General features: G+C 41.7%; 1 protein-coding gene across 1 annotated transcript in view; it reads right to left on the bottom strand.

Moving 5' to 3' along the window:
• The window catches only part of ACY1 (aminoacylase 1), a 1,669,107-nt gene that overhangs the window by 973,139 nt on the left and 674,109 nt on the right, over positions 1-21,859 (bottom strand). The window contains exon 9 of the mRNA XM_044078190.1: positions 17,797-17,873. Within this exon, the coding sequence (XP_043934125.1) occupies positions 17,797-17,873 (77 nt within the window). The remainder of the gene's footprint in view (positions 1-17,796; positions 17,874-21,859) is intronic.

The raw sequence follows: 21,859 nt of genomic DNA on the forward strand, positions 1-21,859 counted from the left end.
CCCACCCCCAGCGCAGAAAACCACAGTGAAAAACTTCTCAAAAGCGAACTTCTCACTTCTCAAAACCGAAGTGGAATCCTTCAAGGCCCCAGGGCCAGTGGAAACTACAGCCCAAACTGCAGAATCCTATATAAACGCATTCTACGGACATCTCCAGGAATGCATGGATCATGCTATCCCAAACAAAACCAAGACCCAATCATCCAAAGGCAGGCATCCAGTCTGGTGGACCCCTGCCATAAATAAACTGTACAACAGAAGGAGGAAGCTACTACATGATAGAGCAAAATCCCTAATAGGGAAGGCATCTCTGATCAGTACTAGCAAAAATTACGATCCCTCATAAAATCCTCCAAGGCCAGCTTCGAGAGAAAAATTGCACAGGACACCAAAGACAATCATAAGGCTTTTTCAGTTATGTTAGAAACCTGGGATGCAACTCCCAGACTTGTTCTGAGTTGATTCTAAGCGACAAAAATACACTGAACCCACAGACATCGCCAATATCCTGCCACACCGGTTCAGTGCAAACTTCTCCCCCAAAAGAGCAAGTATCTATCCCGGCAGAGGGCTGCCTCCCAAACATCTCAGATGCTCAGGTGAAGGCTGCCCCCTCCAAAGCAAAAAACACTGCTTCCATGGGACCAGATGGCGTCCCAGGTTGCGTCCTACATGAACTACAAGAGGAACTAATCCCTCAAATAAAACAGCTATACAATCTCAGCCTCACTACAGGATATGTGCCCACAGAATGGCGTGCAGCAACAGTGGTCCCACTCCACAAAGGTGGAGCCTCTATGGACCCTGGAAACTATCGCCCCATAAGCCTGACTAGCTTAGTCTGCAAGGCTATGGAGAGGATCATCATGGAGCTCATAAACAAAGACATTGGGGACCTACAGACACTAGATCCTACCCAGTTCGGCTTTGTCAAGGGCAGATCCTGCCTTTTGAACCTGGTTGACTTCTTTGAAACAGTCACCAAAGCCATAGATGAAGGGAAGGTAGTCCACACAGCCTATCTGGACCTTGCAAAGGCATTTGACACAATACCCCACTCGGGCATCATAGATAAGCTATCCAGCTTAAATATAAACCCCTATGTCACAAGATGGGTCGCAAACTGGCTCAAAGACAGAATCCACAGAGTGAGAGCTGCTGGAGCCATGTCAGACTCGAAACCGGTCACAAGTGACATCCCACAGGGTTCTGTCCTGGGACCACTCTTGTTCTGTATATACTTTTCCGAGGTACAGGCAAATGTGGGAGGACAATAGCTCACCAAGTTCGCAGACGACTGCAAACTGGGCGCCATAATCAACTCTCCAGCTGACACAAACATCCTTCAAAAAGGTCTCACAGAGACAGATAACTGGTGCCAGCGCCATGGTTTAAAGCTAAATGCCAGAAAATGTATAGTTATACCCTTTGGCAAAAACAATGTGCCCACAAATTACCACATAGGCGGAAACCCATTAAGTACAGAGAAAGTTATTAGGGACCTGGGGACCCAAGTTGATAGCAATCTCTCCTTTGAAAACCACATTGCCAAAGTGGTTAGAAAGACCTTCTACATAGCCCACCTCATCACAAAGGGTTTCACATCTAGATCAAGAGAGGTAATCGTGCCCCTTTATTCATCCCTCATCAGGCCCATCATAGAATACAATGCCCCATTTGGGATGTACCTTACCTGACACCTGCAGCAATTAGAAAGACCCCAAAAGTATCTTACCAAGAGGATCAAGGGTCTCACACAAATGCCATATGCTGCTCGGTTAAAAAAACTCCAGCTCTACTCAGTTGCATACCGCCTACTTCGAGGCGATCTATGCCTGACATACAAAGCTATGTCAAATCCAGAATTAATGGACATGCTCCACCTCAGTAAATCTAAATCCCTTAGAGCCACACGCTCGAGGGACTTGAACCTCAGCACAGAAATAAATAGAACTTGCTGGAGGGACAGGTTCATAACCCAGAGGCTCCCTTCGCTCTGGAATAGAATTCCAGTTCATGTGAGGCAGAGCACCTCACTGAATCTCTTCAAGAAGAATCTCGATAAGTGGATGGGGGATCGTAAGTTTGTCCCAGGGATTACTCCCGTGTCACTATTAGACAGAGGCACAGTAAACTAAACCTTAAAAAGGGCACAGTATACTCAAATCAAAGGGTGGCGTAAGCCATACAGAATCGGGCTAGGCTTATAATTGCCCCAGGGCAGATAGCCTAGTATGAACCTATGAACCAGCACTGGTAGAGTTTTTAATAGAATCTAGAACAGAAGCTGCCATTAAAAAAAGAATAGTTAGTAAAGCATATAAAATATTGCATGATACTTATAAGAATCAATCAGGGGAGCTTAGAAAGGAGTGGGAGGACAGACAGGATAAGCAATTCACAAAGAGACAATGGGGGGATACATGTATATCTCCCAAATATGCAACAAGGTCTAGAAGATTTAGATCTTTGTCAGGAAATGTTTACATACATATTTTTATACCCCAAGTAGACTCCAAAGATTTTTTCCTCAGGTGGACAGCAAATGTTGGAGGTGTGATTGGTAAGAAAGAGGTAGCTGGGAACATATTTTTTGGGAGTGTAATGAGCTGGCATACTTTAGGGATTCCATGCGGACCACTCTGTCAGAGATGCTGTGTGAGATGATTGGATTGACTGGGGAGATGATTTTTTGAGCTATGATACAGAATCAGAATTGCCTAGACATAGTAAAGCCTTGCTGAGTCTAATTATGGTGGCTGCCAAAAAAGCAATTACTAGAAAATAGAAATCAAAGTCTAGGACAACTTCATTAGAAGTAGTGAATATATTAACAGAGATAAAACAGCTGGAACTGGGATCTTTAGAAAAGGGAAAGAGCAAACTATATACGAAAAATGGAAACTGTGGGAACAACATATGCAGAGCAGGAATGAGGTTTAAGATGGAGGATTTGAATGAGCCATACTATAGGTTCATAGGTTCATACTAGGCTATCTGCCCTAGGGCATTTATAAGCCTAGCCAGAATGTGTTTGGCTTTCACCACCCATTTTAAATTAATTTTGCTATGCCCTTTTTTGAGGTTAGTATACTGTGCCTCTGTCTAACAGTGACGCAGAAGTGATACCCGGGGTAAACCTACGATCTCCCATCCACTCATCAAGATTCCTCTTGAAGAGAGTCAATGAGGGACTCTGCCTAACCTGGACTGGGATTTTATTCCAGAGTGAAGGGAGCCTCTGTGTTATGAATCTGTCTCTCCAGCATGTCCTATTTATTTCAGTGCTGAGGTTCAAGTCTCTCGAGTGTGTAGCTCGATGGGATTTGGATTTTCTGAGGTGCTGCATGTCCATTAATTCCAGGTTGGACATGGCTTTATACGTCAGGCACAGATCACCTCTGAACAGGCGGTATGCCACTGAGTAGAGCTGGAGTTTCTTTAACCGGGCAGCATATGGCATCTGTTTGAGCCCTTTGATCCTCTTGGTGAGGTACGTTTGGGGTCTTTCCAGTTGCTGCAGGTGTCTGGTAAGGTACATCCCAAAAGGGGCATTGTACTCAATTATGGGCCTGATGAGGGATGAGTAAAGAGGCACGATGACCTCCCCTTATCTAGATGTGAATCCCTTCATGATTTGGGCTATATAAAATGTTTTTCTAACCACTTTGGCCACGTGGTTGTCAAATGAGAGATTGCTATCAACTTGGGTCCCCAGGTCCCTAATTACTTCTTCGGTACTTAATGGATTACCACCTATGTGGTAATTTGTGGGCACTTTGTTTTTGCCAAAGGGGATGACTATACACTTTTTGGCGTTTAGCTTGAGGCCATGGCTCTGGCACCAGTTGTCTGTTTCTATGAGGCCCTTTTGGAGGATACTTGTGTCGGCTGGAGAGTCAATTATGGCCCAGTTTGCAGTCATCTGAACTTGGTCAGCCACAGTCCTTCCGTGTTGGCCTGTACCTCCAAGCAATATACACCAAACAAGAGAGGTCCCAGGACTGAGCCTTGTGGGACGCCACTTGTAACTGGTTTGGAGTCTGACATGGCTCCAGCAATTCTAACCATGTGGGTTCTGTCCTTGAGCCAGTTTGCAACTCATCTAGTGACATAGGGGTTTATATTTAAGCTGGTGAGCTTATCTATAATGCCAGTGGGGTATTGTATCGAAGGCTTTTGCGAGGTCCAGGTAGGCTGTGTGGACCACCTTCCCCTCGTCAATGGCCTTGGTGACTGTTTCAAAGAAATCAACCAGGTTTAAGAGGCAGGATCTGCCCCTAACAAAGCCGAACTGGGTAGGATCCAGTGTCTGTAGGTCCCCAATATCTTTATTTATGAGGTCCATGATGATCCTTTCCATAGCGTTGCAGACCAAGCTAGTCAGGCTTATGGGGCGATAGTTTCCAGGATCCGTTGAGGCACCACCTTTGTGGAGAGGGACCACAATTGCTGTACGCCACTCTTTGGGTACATATCCTGTAGTAAGGCTGAGATTGAACAGTAGTTTTATGTTTGGGGTTAGCTCTTCATGGAGTTCATGTAGGGCAGCCGGGACACCGCCTGGTCCCATTGATGCTGTGTTTTTGCTTTGGAGAGGGCTCTTACCTGAGCATCTGAGATGTCAGGGGCAGCACTCTGCTGGGATAGATATTTGCCCTTTGGTGGGGAGGGAGAAGTTTGCTGAACCTGTCAGCTAGGATGTTGGCAATGTCTGGGTTCGTGTATTTTTGTCATTTTGGACTAATTCTGAGCATATCTGGGAATTACCACCCAGGTTCCTAACATAACTAAAGAAAGCCTTGTGATTATCCTTAGTGTCCTGTGCAATTTTTCTCTCGAAGCTGGCCTTAGACGATTTTATGAGTGCCCGTAGTTTTTTGCTAATACTGATCAGAGATGCCTTCCCTTTTTGGAATTTTGCTCTATCATTTAGTAGCTTCCTCCTTCTATTGTATAGTTTGTTTATGGCTGGGGTCCACTAGACAGGACGTCTGCCTTTGGAGGATTGGGTCTTGGTTTTATTTGGGATCGCATGATCCATACATTCCTGAAGGTGTTCATAGAACGCGTTTATAAAGGATTCTGCGGTCTGGACTGTATTTTCCACAGGCTCGGGGGCTTTGAAGGATTCCACCTCGGTTTTGAAGAGTGTGAAATTTGCAGTAGTTTTTCACTGTGGTTTTATGGGCAGGGGGTGGGGTCGGGATGTGAATATCCAGTGAGATTAGTTTATGGTCTGATATTACCAGTGAGGGATACACTTCTGGTCTGGAGCATAGAGTCCCCATGTTGGTGATGATCAGGTCCAGTATGTTTTCCCCTCTTGTGGGAGTGGTAACAAGTTGTTCCATAGCATTTGAGTTTATAAATTCTAGGAACCTTTGGGCTAGGGTGTTGGAGCTAGAGTAATGCTCCCAGTCTATGTTTGGGTAGTTGAAGTCGCCCAATATAATGGTGTTTGGAGAGACCTTCATATTTTCCAGTGTTCTCAGGAAGGCCGAGTGGGGTTCCTGGGTTAGGGAGGGTGGTCTGTAGCAGGCTATAAACTGGATGGCAGTTTTACCCACTGTTAGTTGCACATGGATAGTCTCTGATGCTTCGTGCTGTGCCATCAACCTGGAGGTGTGGGTATCTTTGACGAATATTGATACTCCCCCTCCTTTTGTGGGTCAGTCCAAGTTTTGGGGCTGAAAAGTATGGTATAAGGTATAACCTGGTAGTGCTGGGGTGCTCTCGGGAGCCTTGAATCAGGTTTCTGTTACTGCACAGATATCGATGTTCTCCATGCTAAGGAGAGTTTCGAGTGCGTGCATCTTGAGGTTTAGACTTCTGGCGTTGAGTAGCATTACTCTTAGTTTCTTATCCCTTGTGATACCTATGAAGGTGGGTTTGTCTTTTGAGTCTTGCCTAAAAAAGGCACTATGGGGGTAGCAACAGCCTTTGCCAATATCCGAAAGCCCAGGGGTGACAGGTGCAAGCCGTCCCTAGCGAAGCATCGTGGCTTGTCGAGCATGTCATCCCAGGCTGACAGGCATTGGATCCCCTTTGAATGACACCAATACTTAAGCCAGTTGTTGAAATTGGTCACCTTGTCTTCATATTGTGGCATCATTCTTGGTGAGGGTGAGATGCTACTCAATGTCAGGGTCATACCGGCCTGGGCCACATGCTCAGAGAGCTCCTCTATGTCTCTTTTCATGTAGTCCAGGGAGGTACGTCTCAGGTCATTCACACCAGCATGGACAATGACTGAGTCATATTTGTACTTCCCTTGGAGTGACCTGAGTGCTTGCGTTATGTGGCGGATCCTAGCGCCCGACAGGCAGCTCACCGTGACCTTCTCCTAGTTCAGCCTGGTGAGTGGGACGTCAGTGTGCCTGACGATAGAGTCACCTATTACAAGTGTATTAGGTGTGTTGTTTAGCCTTAAGGGCTGTGACTGTTCGGCACACTGGCTTTGTGAGCTATGTGTTGCACGTGTTTTGTTTTGGGGTAGCGGTTGCTTGGGTGTCTGCTTTGGAGGTCTCTGCTGCTTAGGCAGATTTTTATTTAGAGCCTCCGAGTATGTTTTTATGTGTTTATGTGTTTGGTTTGCTGTCGTGGTAGGTCTATTTCAGACTGGAATTGTAGTGAGTGCGGTTTCCTTCTCCTCCTGACTGGTTACGCCAGTACTGAGTTGAGAGAACTTAGCCTCCAGTTTGGCTATATGGATGCATCTCTCACCTGTGTTGGAATTTGTTGGGAGGAGGAGAGGGTTGTCTGTGTACATGAGGCAGTTGTAACATTGCCTCAAGATTCCTAGATTTACCAGCTGGTCCGGAGAGAAGATTATGCTTAACTGACAGTGACTGGATGGTTTATAAGTGATGTATAATGTTTACAACTACAGCTGCTTCAGTGGTGTCTGTGATGTAAAATGTTTGCAACTGAAGTGGTATCATTTTGTATGTTTTTCATTTATATAAATGTAAGATTGTTTTTATCATATGTGAAAATGTAATAAATATGTTTGGAAAAAAACAGTCATGCTGACTGAGAAGATGGCTCCTGATTTTGTCAGGCCTTTCCCTTCTTGGTAGAACCTCTTTTTCACTGCTTTTTCCCCACCTTGATAACTGGTCCCTTTCTGCTTAAACTGTTTGAAGGGAAAGGGAGATAAAGAGTTGAAAAACTTATTTGTTTAAAAAGGAGGGTGAGGGCTGAAAACGTTTTGCCACTCCCTGGATTAGTTTCCCCTTTCATCACACCTGGCTAAATAGAGAGTCTTTACCAAAGGGAGAATTTAAGACCTTTGATTTGACTTCCCCAGGCAAGTTTGCAAATGATGGCAAACAGGTCTCCTCAAAAGTGCTCCAGAAACAGCAGTTCTGCAAGCAGAATCACTGGCATCATAAACATACTTTAGAATATGCTCAGTCACAGGAGAAAGAGCTGTCACAGAAGCATTACTTTTTTTTACCTCAGAAAAAGGGAAGGTTAAGCAGTAACATGCATATTCTCAAAAGACACAAGCAAAAACTTTAACATATAGGTTTGGCAATTTAATATATTCAAAGTACTCGAAGAATATATTTTCTTCTCCAGTTTATCCATTGCTTCCCCTCTTTATCTGAGGGAATGGGAACCGAAGCGGTAATCTGTATGGCAGATTTAGAGAGAAATAATGACTGCTAGGTCTGCCTAAGGATTAGAAAACAGGTACCTGTGTGTGTGTCTGGGGTACCTCATATGATCTGTCAAACCCCATGTAAGCCAAAGGCTGTCAATCAGGTATACTGGCTGGCTACCATAAGAGAAACATTCTCTAAGGCAGGCAAAACAGGAGGAATGTATTCAATAAAACACTAGCAAAAGACATTTCTTCAGTAAGAACATCTGAAACTATGCTTTCTTCAGAATCAGAATGCCAGAATGTTCAGACTAAAAAGAATCCTCTTAAATACATCCCTCTCCCTGCTATGAATGTTCTGATGTGGCTATCACCCAATCTTTGATGGCTGCTAATGCTATGCAAAGAAGACCTGGGAGCAGAAGATGGGTGGTCTGAGGAATAAGAATTGGTCACAGCAGAATCACCCATGAGCTGCTAAGGCAAAGCAGGTTCTGGACAAAGTCTGGAAGACTCCTTAGTAAGTTTCTTATTTTTGGGCACTGCAGAATGTAATACTAGGGAAACTGTCTGCTGCTCCATAGGTAAGCCGAGAAAGAGGATTACAAGGGGGTAGTGTAGCCCAGAAGACTCATTAAGGATGAAGAAAGGATAGCTAGTGATTCTAAGGAAAGTATACCACTGAAATTCTCCCACAAGCACAATGTCTTTTCCCAAACATACTAAGAAATAAAATACAAAAAGGTCACAGAAGCAATATTGACACATGCGTTTTAAATATACATGACAGTTCCTTTCTGTTTGTTTCATTAGTACCTAACAGAATTCTTGCCCTAGAACAAAAAAAAAAATCCACAACTTTTTAAAATTTACAGTGAGGGCTTTCCCCAACAGGGACATATTTGCCTAGCTTGAAGACAATATCAAACTGACAGGATAACAAGTGTCAGCCAATGAAGCACTTGATTCAGCAGCAAAAAAGCTCTAAAGCTAATTTAGTACTTCTGTTGCCTTTTATTTGGAGCACCCTATGTGCTCCTAAAAGGGGGGAGTGCCTGGAAGACACCCAAAGCTTTAAGAAGCTGCCCAGTGCAGGAAGGGTAAAGCTTAAGCTCCTCCAATGGTGATATTTGTATGAGCATTGAAGGATGAAGTAGGATCGTGGAGGCCATGAGAAGAAGTTACAGGCGCAGATGGTAAGGGCTGGGCTAACTGGAATTAAGATGAATAAGTCCGACCAATTTTGGACCATCCACAGAGTATGTGTTGAAGGTCAGGTAATGTATGGTGGGACAAAGAGACATTACATACTGGGATGACTTTATTACATCCAAGGATTGTACCCCCATACCACTGATGAGAGTTAAAGAACAATGTCAGAATATCACAATAAAATGGTAGCAATACTTGTTTGTTTAAGAAGGTAGATTTCCCTGGCATATTCCCTCTAAACTAGATTACAGTGATGGACTGGCAACCCAGATTACTCTCTCATATATTATCCACTACTTACTGGGCCCTTGATGATAATCATACAATTTACGAGAATGATAGGTCCAAGTGGTCAAAGTTTCTTCACGTTCATATAGAATCAGCAACTTGGAACTAAATTTCTACTATGAACCAGTGGTGGTCCATTATGTAGCTACTTAATTTCACCAATTAAAATCACCCCCTGGCCAGCTGAAACATACAGGCAAAGGGGATGGGAAATGATAGAGGTGGAGGGAAATGGATGCCACTTACCTGCATTTGATTTGAACCTGTACTGTGTGCGTAAAAATTTGGACAAACCCAGTTTGCCATAAGGAATACCATTCCACCCTTGACAGACCAGAAAACTTTGATTTTGCATATACTGCACAACATCACAGAATTAACTACTGTTGAAATGTCTTTGTTAATCCACATGTAAATAATGGTCACAGCCATTATCTTTCAACACTGGAAATACTTGTCTGAGGACATGACTAAAGACTTACACTGTTATGGTTACAGATTGTGCTCAGCCATAAGAACTGACATTGAATACAACAGCCTGAATTATTTATGATGCATTTTTTGTTTGCTTGGGTTCATCTTGTTTAGTGGTGCAAATTATGATATTAAATACTGTGAATTGTTTCTTTTGGTCAATAAAGCTGTTTATCTAAAATAATTAATATCTTGTTTTAGCTAAAATATATACTGTCCCTTAGCTTTTCTTGCTTTTCAGTCAACAGTGTAATTAAAGAATCCTTACAGGCGCTAATAAACTGAGTACTGTCCTAAGGGTATGGTCCAGCAGAAAAACTGTAGTCCAAGTCTTCAGTTACCTCTTGTAACTGCTGGATACTATTTGATTAACATGCTGTCTTTCTGTCCTTATAAATCCTAAAACAGAATTTCTTGTGGCTCTTGAACTTTAGAAGATGGCTCTCCTGACTTTACAGTTATATGTCTAAGGGGAAAGGGGAAGATTCAGCAAGCCACATGATCCCAAATAACAAAATCATCACGTAGCCTAACACAAAATCTTTATGCAGAAGAACATGCAACAGTGAAAACAAACAAGCGTGGTTGAGTTAAACGGCAATATTTCCACAGCAGCAAATGCAATTATTTCAAACACCTTGTTCTACATACTACATCATTATGAAAAAAGCAAACAGGCTGTAACTTTTTTCATTTTTTTGTATTTTAAACAAGTATTTACAAACAATTCTTGAATTTAGTTCAGCTCCAGTAAAATTTGTAAGTATTTTACTTCTCAGAGGCAAGTAGCATTCTCTTATTCAGTCTGCTGCACGTGGTAGGTATCAAACTACTTTCAAACTCGTGCTTTTATCACATTTTTTTATTATTCTGATCATTGATGTATTCTCTTTAAGCTTTTCTCAAAGTGCCTCTAACAAAACTGAGACACAAGCCCACCTAGAAAACCTGGCTATCTGAACATAAATAAAACAGCAACATAAAATGTCATTTTTCAAAACATTTTATTTATTTACTTATTTATTTCACATTTGTTAACCGGGTTAGTCCAACTGAGTTTGCAAACAAACCCATTTTCAGTGGACACCCAAGGGAAAAGCCCCAGAAAACATAAGTAAAGATAAAGTGACAATATACAAATATTAAATAATCACAATGCAAAAAAACTTGTAAAAAAAGAAAAGGTTATTAACTATTTGCATTGCATTAATAGAAAGTAACCAATTTTCAGGGGAGACCAAGGGGAAAGAGCCCCAGCAAACATAAGCAAAGATAAACATACAGGACAAAAGCCATTAAAATAACAATGCAAATATGAAATTAATTATAAAAAGAAAAACAAAAGAAAAACATTATGAACATTAAGGATGGCACTGACAGCAGTGGTCTAAACTTACTACATATAAGAGTCAAAATAAAAGGATAATCATTGTTCAAAAGAAGGAAAATGTACAGACACTGATGGGAAGTGGGAGGAAAAAGATAAATAGTGTGAAGAATGGTAGGGGGAGAGAAAGGAGGGGGCTATAGTACAGCTATAGTAGTACAGCTGAGGGTTTAGTAGGTTAGTTTAAGCAGAAGTTACTAACAGAGAAAGAAAGTTAGGGGATAAAACAGGTTATACAGTAGGACAGACTAAGACTACGTGTGGTCAAAGCAACGGCATCATTTCAAGTTTAGTAGGTGAAATTTAAGCTCCTTTTTAAAATAGGGAAAGGAAAGGTTGGATCTAATATGGAGAGGGAGTTTGTTCCAATCTAGTGAGACAGAGTGTTTTGTAAAACAGTTTGTCAATATTCCTTTTGGGTTTATAAACTGAGAGAAGATGCTAATCAGCACTCTGGAGAGGCCGGGGGGGTGGGTAACATGGGTGGCGAGAGCAGGGCAGGCAGAGGGGTTGTTGAGTATGGAAAAGGTAGTGTGGAGTTGCGATTGTAGGAGAAGGTCCCAGCCACTGAAGTTTGTTTAGTGAGAGGCAGTGATGCGACGAGAGTGGTTGGTTTACAATATATCTGGCAATTTTGTTGTATATTTGTTCCAGTTTCTGCATTGAGGTAGTTTGGATATTGGTAATGATGGGGGAAGCATATAGAAGACTAAGTAACAGAAATGGCTGGGCAAGAGTGCATTTAGTGGCAGTAGTGAGGAATTTTTTGTTCCTATAAAGTAGTCCAAGTTTTTGGTGGTTTTTTTTTTTTTGATGGCCTGTTCTACGTGCAAGTCAAATTTTAATTGGTCATCAATTACTACCCCAAGGAGTTTGGTGTGTGGAGGCAGGGGAGATAATGGTGCCATCTGGGGAAGAAAAAGAAAAGTTGGATTTAAGGTGAGAGAGTGTCTGAGGTAGGAAGAGAAGGAGTTGAGTTTTCTTCAGGTTAAGTATTAGTTGATTATTTCTGAACCCTTTTTCAACAGAGATAAAGGAATTCTGTGTTAGTGTGTGTAGTTCAGAGTTAGTGTTGGAGACAGATAAGAGAGTAGAGTCATCTGCATATTGTATTACAGATGAGAGACTGCAGAATGAATATAGGTTGTTGGTAAAAATGCTGAAAAGGAGCGATCCAAGTATGGAGCCTTGGAGTACTCTTGTTTGAACAGCAAGGAAGGGTGAGAAAGCCTGCTGCCATCTAACAGCTTGAATTCTGTCAGTAAGGAAGGAATGGAAGCAGCCAACAGTAGAAGGAGAGAGATTTAGGTCTGAGAGTTTGTTAAGAAGGATGGGATGAGACACAGTGTTGAAGGCTTTAGAGAGATCAAGGAATAGACAGGAGATGAGGAGGTTGTTGTCCCTAGCTTCTTCAGCCTTTTACTACTTGCCACCAGTCAACACCATGTCATGCCTTAAAATAGTCTTAAAAACAGAGAATACACAAAATACAGTTACAGTGATGAAGCCCTAAAATCACTTAGAATAGTTTAAACATGAATATTTCAACTATGCATGGTCATTTCAAAAATTTTAAAAGAAACATGTCAGAACCCAACCACACTCACCAGCAAAAAGGCCACTTGGCAGTACCCTATTGGAAATCTGAGCCTAGAGATTGCAAATCTCAAAACATAAAAATATATGTGTGACTCAGAGATACAAACAGCAAATTGTCAAAGCAGCTGTTGTACATTAGAAGTATTTTTTTACAGCAAAACCTCCCTGCACTACCCCCCGTAATACATATGGTAACTACAAGAGCATTGTGTCCAAGAGAACAGGGAATCGGATCTGACCAACGAGGACTTGACTCTGGTGTGGAACACTGGTTGCCCATGTTGGTAATGACCAAATCTAGGACACTGCTGCCCCTGGTTGGGGTGTGGATAAGTTGATCCAAGGCATTAGACTTTATGAATTCCAGAAAACGTTGAGCACAAGAGTTGGTACGAGTAGTTTTCCCAGTTAATGGTGGGGTAGTTGAAATCGCCCATTATTAGGGTGTTAGGTTGTACCCTAATATTTTTCAGTGTATCAAGAAATGAGGAGTGGGAATTCTGGTCATGGTGGGGGATCTGTAGCAAGCTACAATTTGCATTGCGGTCTTGCCCAATGTTAGTTGCACTTGGATAATCTCAGATGCATTATGCTGAGCAACTAGCCTGGAGGTGTGGATATCCTTAATGAATATTGACACACCTTCGCCTTTAGTGATTCGGTCCAAGTTAGGTGGCCGAAAGGTGTGGTATGAATTATAGCCTGGTAATGCAGGGGTGCTCTCTGGAGCCTTGAACCAGGTCTCTGTCACTGCACATATGTCAATGTTCTCCATTTTAAGGAGCGCCTCGAGTGAGTGCATTTTGAGGTTTAGACTTCTAGCATTGAGTAGCATTACCCTCAGATTTTGCTTGCTTGTATCAGTTACGGTGGTGAATTTGTCATTTGAATCTTGCCTAAAGAAGGCACTATAGGGGTGGCAAAAGCCTTAGCCAGTATCCGGAATCCCAAGGGCGACAGGTGCAGGCCAACTCTGGCAAAGCATCGTGGTTTGTCGATCATGTTATCCCAGGCAGACAGATACTGGATCCCCTTAGAATGACACCAGAAACTTAGCCAATTGTTGAAGTAAATCATCTTGTCCTTGTACTGTGATATCATTCTGGGTAATGGCAGGATACTACTCAGGGCTAGGGTCATACATGCCTGGGCTACAAGATCAGAAAGCTCCTCTATGTCTCTTTTCATGTAGTCCAGGGAGGTACGTCTCAGGTCATTCACACCAACATGGACAATGACAGAGTCATATTTGTACTTGCTGTGGAGTGACCTGAGTCCATGCGTTATGTGGCGGATCCTGGCACCTGACAGGCAGCTGACATTGACTTTCTCCTTGTTTAGCCTGGTGAGTGGAACATCAGTGTGCCTGACTATAGAGTCACCTATGACTAGAGTGTTAGGTACGTTGAGTGGCACACTGAGTTTGTGGGCTTTGTGTCATTTGGGTTGTGTTGGGGGGGGGGGTTGCTTACGTTTCTGCTTTGGAGGTCCCTGTTGCTTGGGTAGATTTTTTTTGAGAGCCTCCATGAATGTAGGTGTGTGTTTTGCGTTTCTATGTGTGTGTTTTTGTGGTGTAGGTTTTTAGGGACTATGTGATGAGTGTGGTGTGGTGCAAATGTTTATCTTCTCCTCTTGACTGTCTAGTCCATTCTTGGGTGAAGAGAGCTTTGCTTTCAGTTTGGCTATATAAGTGCATCTCTCACAGGTTGTAGTGTTGGGTGGTAGGAAGAGAGGGTTGTCTGTGTACATGAGGCAATTGCTGCATTGCCCCAAGATGCCCAGATTCATCAGGTAGACAAGAGAAAACATCAGGAGCTGGCCCTTAGACATGCCTGGATAGGTGCTTATTTATTAAGTACTAAAAACTGTTTTCCTCTAGACAAGTGAGGAAAGTTGAGTGCTATAGTAATTTGTAGCTTATTTAGTGCTTACAATGAGTTCTGAACAAGTGCTGAGCTCAAACAAACAGATTTGAGTGCTGAAACTAGAAAACTGGCTAGTTCTAAGAAACAAAATTAAGCTAGAAGGCTTCCATCCAACACAGAAAGGCTTGGGGTCTCAGAAGCTTACAAACAGTCCTGGATACAGCAAATCTGTATCTGGACTAGACAACTTATAGGAAAGGCAGGAAACAAGCTTAGAACATTTTTTTTGTACAGTGTAAAGGGGAAAGAAGGAGAAGAAGCTAACCGGGTTAGCCTTCTCAAATGTTCTCCCTGGAATAGGTAGAATGAGGTAATAACACAAGATTGGGAGGAGTGTCCCAGATCATATTTACAGTAGGGGTGGGCAACTGCCATTAGGGAAACCACCATAAAAATTTTCTCCAAAGCCAACTTCACGCTTCTTAAGACAGAAGTGGCAAACTTCACGACACCCATGCTGATGGACAGTAGAGATACGACTGCTGAATCCTATACAGTTGCACTTTATAAGCACTTACACGAGTGCATGGATCGTGCAATCCCTAATAGAACCAAGATGATATCCTCCAATAAAAGGAAGCCAATATGGTGGTCCCCTGCTATAAACAAACTGTACAACAGAAGAAGGAAACTGTTGCAAAAAAGAGTAAAATCCCATGATTGGAGGAACTCCGTGGTCAGTCTCAGTAAGAAGTTGAGATCCCTCATAAAATCCTCCAAAGCTAGTTACGAAAATAAAATCGCCACTGATTCTAAAGACAACCACAAAGCATTCTATAGCTATGTCAAGAATCTCAATGGTAACACTCAGATCTGCTCTGAGTTACAGCACAATGGCACTAAATATACAGAGCCAACTGATATTGTCAACATCCTGGAAGATACGTTCAGTGCTAACCATACCCCTCTCTCATCCCCTAAAGGGCCCATCTCTATAATGGAAGAATGCAAAGTACCTGTAATCACGGCTGCACAGGTAAAAAACAACCTCTCAAAAGCACAGAACACAACATTCATGGGACCTGACAACATCCCAGTCTGCATTCTACATGAACTACAGAATGAACTGGCACCCCACCTAAGTACCATGTTCAATCATAGCCTCACCTCAGGCTTTGTGCCCACTAAATGGCGCACAGCAATGGTTATCCCACTCCACAAGGAGGGAGCCACCGCAGACCCCGGGAACTACTGCCCCATTAGCCTGACGAGCCTGGTCTGCAAGGCTATGGAGAGTATCATCATGGAACTTATAAACATTGACATTGGTAATCTCCAAACTTCGGACCCTAGTCAGTTCGGGTTTGTAAAAGGCAGATCATGTCTCCTAAACCTGATAGACTTCTTTGAAGCGGTCACCAAAGCTATAGATGAGGGTAAGGTGGTACACACAGCCTATCTACATCTCGCCAAGGCTTTCGACACCATCCCCCACTCTGGAATTATAGACAAACTCACTAAACTAGGTATAAATCCCTATGTCACAAGATGGGTTGCCAAATGGCTCACTGACCAAACCCACACTGTGAAATTAGCAGATTCTAAATCCAACTTCAGACCAGTGACAAGTAGAGTACCACAGGGTTCAGTCCTAGGTCCTCTCCTGCTTGGTTTCTACTTCTCTGAAGTACAGGCTAACACAGAAGGTCTTTGGCTAACAAAGTTCGCAGATGACTGCAAACTAGGAGCCATAATCAAATCTCCCAACGATGTGGACATCCTACAAAAGGGCCTCACTGTGACAGATGCCTGGTGTCAAAGCCATGGCCTCAAGCTCAATGCCAAAAAGTGCATTATCATCCCATTTTGGTAAAAACTCTGTACCTATGAACTACCACATAGGCGGTAGTTTACTTAACACCGAAAGTATGATAAGAGACCTTGGGACACAGGTGGACAGTAGTCTCTCCTTTGATAATCACATCACCACAGTAGTCAGGAAATCCTTCTACGTAGCATACCTCATCACAAAAGGTTTCTCATCCAGGAAAAAAAGAGGTCATTGTTCCCCTCTACTCATCACTCATTAGATCCATTATAGAGTACAATGCCCCTTTTGGTAAGTACCTCACAAGACATCTACAACAACTGGAAAGGCCACAAAAATACCTCACAAAAAGGACTACCAGCCTCAAACAAATGCCCTATGCAGACCGCCTCAAAAAACTCCAGATTTACTCTGTCGCATATCACCTACTCAGAGGCAATCTCTGCCTAACATACAAAGCTATGTCAAACCCAGAGCTGTTGGACATGCTCCACGTAAAGAAATCCCAGTCCCTCCGAGGTACACACTCTAGGGACCTAAACTTTGTCACCACAATAAACAGAACATGCTGGAGGGATAGATTCCTGTCTCAGACACTTCCTATGCTCTGGAACAAACTACCTATCTATGTTAAACAAAGCTCCTCATTAGCACTCTTCAAGAAAATTTTTGATGACTGGATGGGAGATAGGAAATTCACCCCGAGGATCACTTCTGCAGCTCTGCTTGACAGGGGCACAGGAAAATAATTTTCTTGGGTGGCAAAAGCCAGGGAACCGTTTGGCTAGGCTTATACAGTCCCTAGGGCCAATAGCTTAGTACCTACCTATGAACCTATGAATTCTCTGCTATATAGCAGTTTTGGACTTCATATGTATCTTCCCATGACGACATTTAAATTTCCACAGTTCCAGAGATCTCAGTCACCACCCTTAAACTTACAATAGAAATCTCCAATAGACACATGCTTTAATGCTTTTTGCACACAGAGAACCCACAAAATGCAAATACACTGATGAAAAGCTACAATACTCATTGTCTATTTTTAAATTAATACTTCAGTTATATACAGCCATTTTAATTGATATATATCAAAACCCACCACAGTCACTTCCACCAAAAAAAGTCAGCAGACATCTTTTTAATTTCCTACGACAGTCACAGAAAGGGCTAGCAGCGATGCTAGTTTACTATGCACAAATACACACTTAATTGTTTAGGTGCATGTTATACAGTTAGGTGATCAGCCAAATGTATTTTTATCTTCTTCATCACTACTAGCAAAAAATATTAAACTCATCACTTATGTAAATAGGGTTACAAATGAAACACAGAAAATTACAATATAAAACCGCAGGCTGACTATATTTAGGGTAAAGCAGTTAACAGAGTATTTTCCATTTTAATGTATTTTATAAGGAAATATTCACATACAAATGATTTCACTTTACATATAGATAGTCATCACATACAGTATTTTACACAACAATATCCTTCAGAGTGTTTTCATAAGCTTATGAATCCTTCTTACCTGGAACAAAAACCATGTGAATGGTTCGAGAAAAGCTCTTTCCAGATGCCTTTAGACGTCGTACTGCTTCAATATACCTGCAAAACAACAGTGAAAACATTTAGTGTGAAGATGTTTCATAACAGAATGCATTTATATATAGATATGAAAAATAAATGTGGCTAATTCTTCAAAAAATTAGCTGGCTATACCTCCCAAAAAGAAAGAAAAAGGTTATTTAAATCCTGCAGAAACAGGCAACCAAATAAAGAGTATACAACACCAACATATGTGGAGCTGTAAAAACTGAGCAACGACGAGATAAACTAAAAAATACAAATTTGATTAACAAAGTGCTGAGTAAGCACTTTGTCTCAATATTAACAAAATGAGACTTCATGAGATTGCAGAAATAATCTCAGACTGAGTAAATAGGAAACAAAATAATGACAGTTGTGCAAAACCTACACAGAGTTTACGTGTTTGGGCAATCAGCAGAGCCAATTCATGCTGTGCACATTGTTTAAACGTAAACAAGCATGGTTTCATGGCTGGCAACAGTGTTACTGGAAATGAAACCATGTAAACACTGATAGCAGACCTGTTTACCTATGGGCAAACTATGTTAGTGAGACTGTGGGAATACCACAATGACTACCAGGGTTTATCATACAGCGATGTATATGGTCCAAACACATTACAGGACAGTGCATACAGCGCAGAGTACTGTGGAATCCCATTTCAGGCATTCTGTATAAAAGTTGTGTCAACAATCCCTAATAGTACATGAACTGTCATTTAAAGTAAATAGTCAGGAGAAGTGTCTGCATTGAATAGGGTCACACAGATGAATTGCAGGAATGAACACAGAGAAAGAGGACAGCTGAAACATTGTAAGGTACAGCAGATGAGGGCATGTAAATGGAAGACAGTTGTAGCAGGAAAACTAATCACACATCGACATGGTACAGTACAGACTGCACAGTGAAAATGTATATTATGTCACTACCAGACAAGGTCCAAAATCAAAACAGCCAGCACCAAGATGTAAAAATGTGTAACTTTTATAATAAAGTTATCACAAACAGACCGGTTTCGGCATTAGTTTCAAGCCTTCCTCAGAGGAAGAGTAAGCTGTGATTTGAGTAGGGCAATCTAAGCATTTGCATTCCCCTGATACAATAAGGTTATTTAGGGGGATATATAAAGGATCAGAGGCAAGAACTTAAGAGGGAGGGTCCTTCTCTAATAAGTTGTGTCTGACTAGAGGAACCAGACAGGGGTGTCTGCTCTCTCCTTTGTTATTTGCTTTATAATTCGAGCCATTGGTAAAGAAAACAAGGGAACTCAGAAATACAAGGATATAATTGGTACGGTAATAAAGAAAAGTTGGCTTTATTTGCATAACATACTATTTTGTATGTGATAAAACCAGAAAAGGACATCTCGATGTTGGGAATATTTTCAGACAGCTTAAAGTCTTTTCAGGATATAAATTAATGAAGATAAAATAAAAGGTTATAGCCATAAATTATGTATCCATACACAAATTAGTTCAGTAATACCCATATTTATGGGAACGAGATACGATGGAAGAATTTAGGAGAATGGATTAAAAAGACTTCTGTTATCACAGCTAAGGATATGTGGGAAGAGACTAAACACAAAATAACATGCAAACTGAGAAACTGGAAGCTCTTATTTATAGATATGGATAGTAAGATACAAACAGTGAAGATGTTTTTAGTTCCATTAATTTTACATATGGGTCAGGCATACGTTTATCAACCAGAGGAGAAATTGTGGACAATAATTAATAAATAATTGAAGAAATTTATTTTGGACGTGCAGAGGGCAAGAGTTAAGTGGGATAAGTTGATCCTTCCAATAGAACAAGGTGGTTTAGGATTACCTGACTTGAAGGGATATTTTAGAACTACACAGCTAGGGATCATATACATAATACAAGAAGAAGGTTATAATTCAAAATGGAATGGGATGATAATGATGAAGCAAGGGGGAGTACAAGTAATAAACACAGGGTGGGATTTGGGATGCATATCCTTAAGGAGAATAATAACCATACAGAATATTACATTCATAAAGTAGCAAAACATTCTAAGAACTAAGTCCACATGATAATGGCATAAGGAGATTTTGCCAAAAGAGATGACTGCAAGTAGGGGTACAGAAATCAGGCAAAAGGGGACTGTAATTTACTGGAGAAAACCAGCAAAGGAACCAATGTGGAAAAAAAATAACTAGAGAGGAGAAGATAACAGAGTGGGATGAGATCAAGAAGACATTTGGACTCCAGGCTATAAACTACCTTCCCTACCAGAGACTGATATCAGAGTATAGGCTAACAGAAAAGTTAACAGAAATCTTAAGTGAAAGACCTGCTCTGGTGACATTTTTAGTCAAATCTCAAACAGAAGATGCTGTTAAAAAAGGATAATTAATGGGGCAAATAAAATATAAAAATCGATCAGGGGAGATTAAAGAATTGGAAGAGATACTGGAAAAGCAATTTACAAAACAACAGGAGGACATATGTATGGCTCTCAAGTACGCAACAAAGTCCAGAAGGTTTAGGATCTTTGCTTGGAGTGTTTACACAGGTATTTTTATACCCTAAGCAAACTTCAATGAATTTGTTTTCCTCGGGTAGATAGCAAATGATGGAGGTGTAATGGGGAATAAAGAGGTAACTGGAAAAAAGAAGTTATGTACTCACCATAACATTCCATGTTTGTAGTCCATCTCGCCCTTCATTTTTACACTTGGGTTTGGAGCTGAACCTCGTCTCTGACTCGGAAATTCTCTAGCTCAAAGTCTTCTGGTTGACTCATGGCAAGGAGGTATCCCATCATGCACCGCTGACATATCCCAGATCTTGTTTGCTGCAAGTAGTAGAACAATAGAGAAAAAAGAACAAACCACAGAGAAAGGTCTCAAACATAGAGAGAAAGTAATTGTTATAATTCCCCCAGGTCCTCAAAGGAGGGGGCAGGAGGGTGGGATAGTAAGAATGAAGGGCGAGCTGGACTACACACATGGAACGTTATGGTGAGTACATAACTTCTTTATGTTCTGTAGTCCTATCATGCCTTCATTCTTACACTTGGGACAGCGTCCCTAGCACCTTTATCTTGGGTGGCTCATGGGAAAATACCTCTGAGTACTGTGGAACCAAAGGAAGATCTGTTCCTGGAAGCCACGTCCAACTTGTAGTGAGTTATGAATGTATGAGGTGTAGCCCATATTGCTACTGTGCAAATGTTATCCATGGGTATTTTTGCTTGAAAAGTCACCAATGTAGAAACAGATCTGGTAGAGTGGGCTTTCACCTTAAAAGGGAGATCTTTGCCACTGGACGTATAAATGAATGAACTGCAGCTTGAAATCCAGTGCGATAAAGTGGGTTTTGAGACTGGTAAACCCTTTCTTGAATCTGAAAAGGAAATAAACAATTGATCTGACCTTCTGAAACTCTTGGTTCTATGAAGACAGAATCACAGTTGTCTATGAACATCAAGCTGGTGACATTTGTATTCTGCCTTGTCAGAAAAATTTGGGAAAAAGACAGGTAGTTCAATGGATTGATTAATATTAGCCTGAGAAGAGACCTTAGGAACAAATGAAGGGTTGGTCCGTAAAGAAATCCTGTCTCTGTGAAATACCAAAATAAGGAGGCCTAACAGAGAGGGCTTGTAGATCTGAGACCCTTCTTGCAGATGTAACAGCCAGTAAAAATATGGTTTTCCATGAAAGGAATTGGAGATCACAAGTTGCTGACGCTTCAAAGGGAGGCAAAGTAAGTTTTTGAAGGACAAAATTCAAATCCCAGGGTGCCACAGGGTCCATAACGGGGGGGGGGGGGGGTGTCTCAATAATGTGGCCCCTTTAAGAAAGGTTCTGCACAATCTATGCACCATAAGGTTAGGATCATTAGCCAAATGGAAGGTAGAAATAGCTGCCAGTTGAATCTTAATAGTTGCAGCGGCTGAACCTTGATGGAACAGTTGTGTAAGAAACTGCAAAATCTCAGAGATGGGGCTGTATAAGGATCAAGGTTTCTATC

Source organism: Protopterus annectens, chromosome 7.part0 (assembly GCF_019279795.1).
Source record: "Protopterus annectens isolate FY-2018-M chromosome 7.part0, PAN1.0, whole genome shotgun sequence".
Lineage (NCBI taxonomy): Eukaryota > Metazoa > Chordata > Ceratodontiformes > Protopteridae > Protopterus > Protopterus annectens.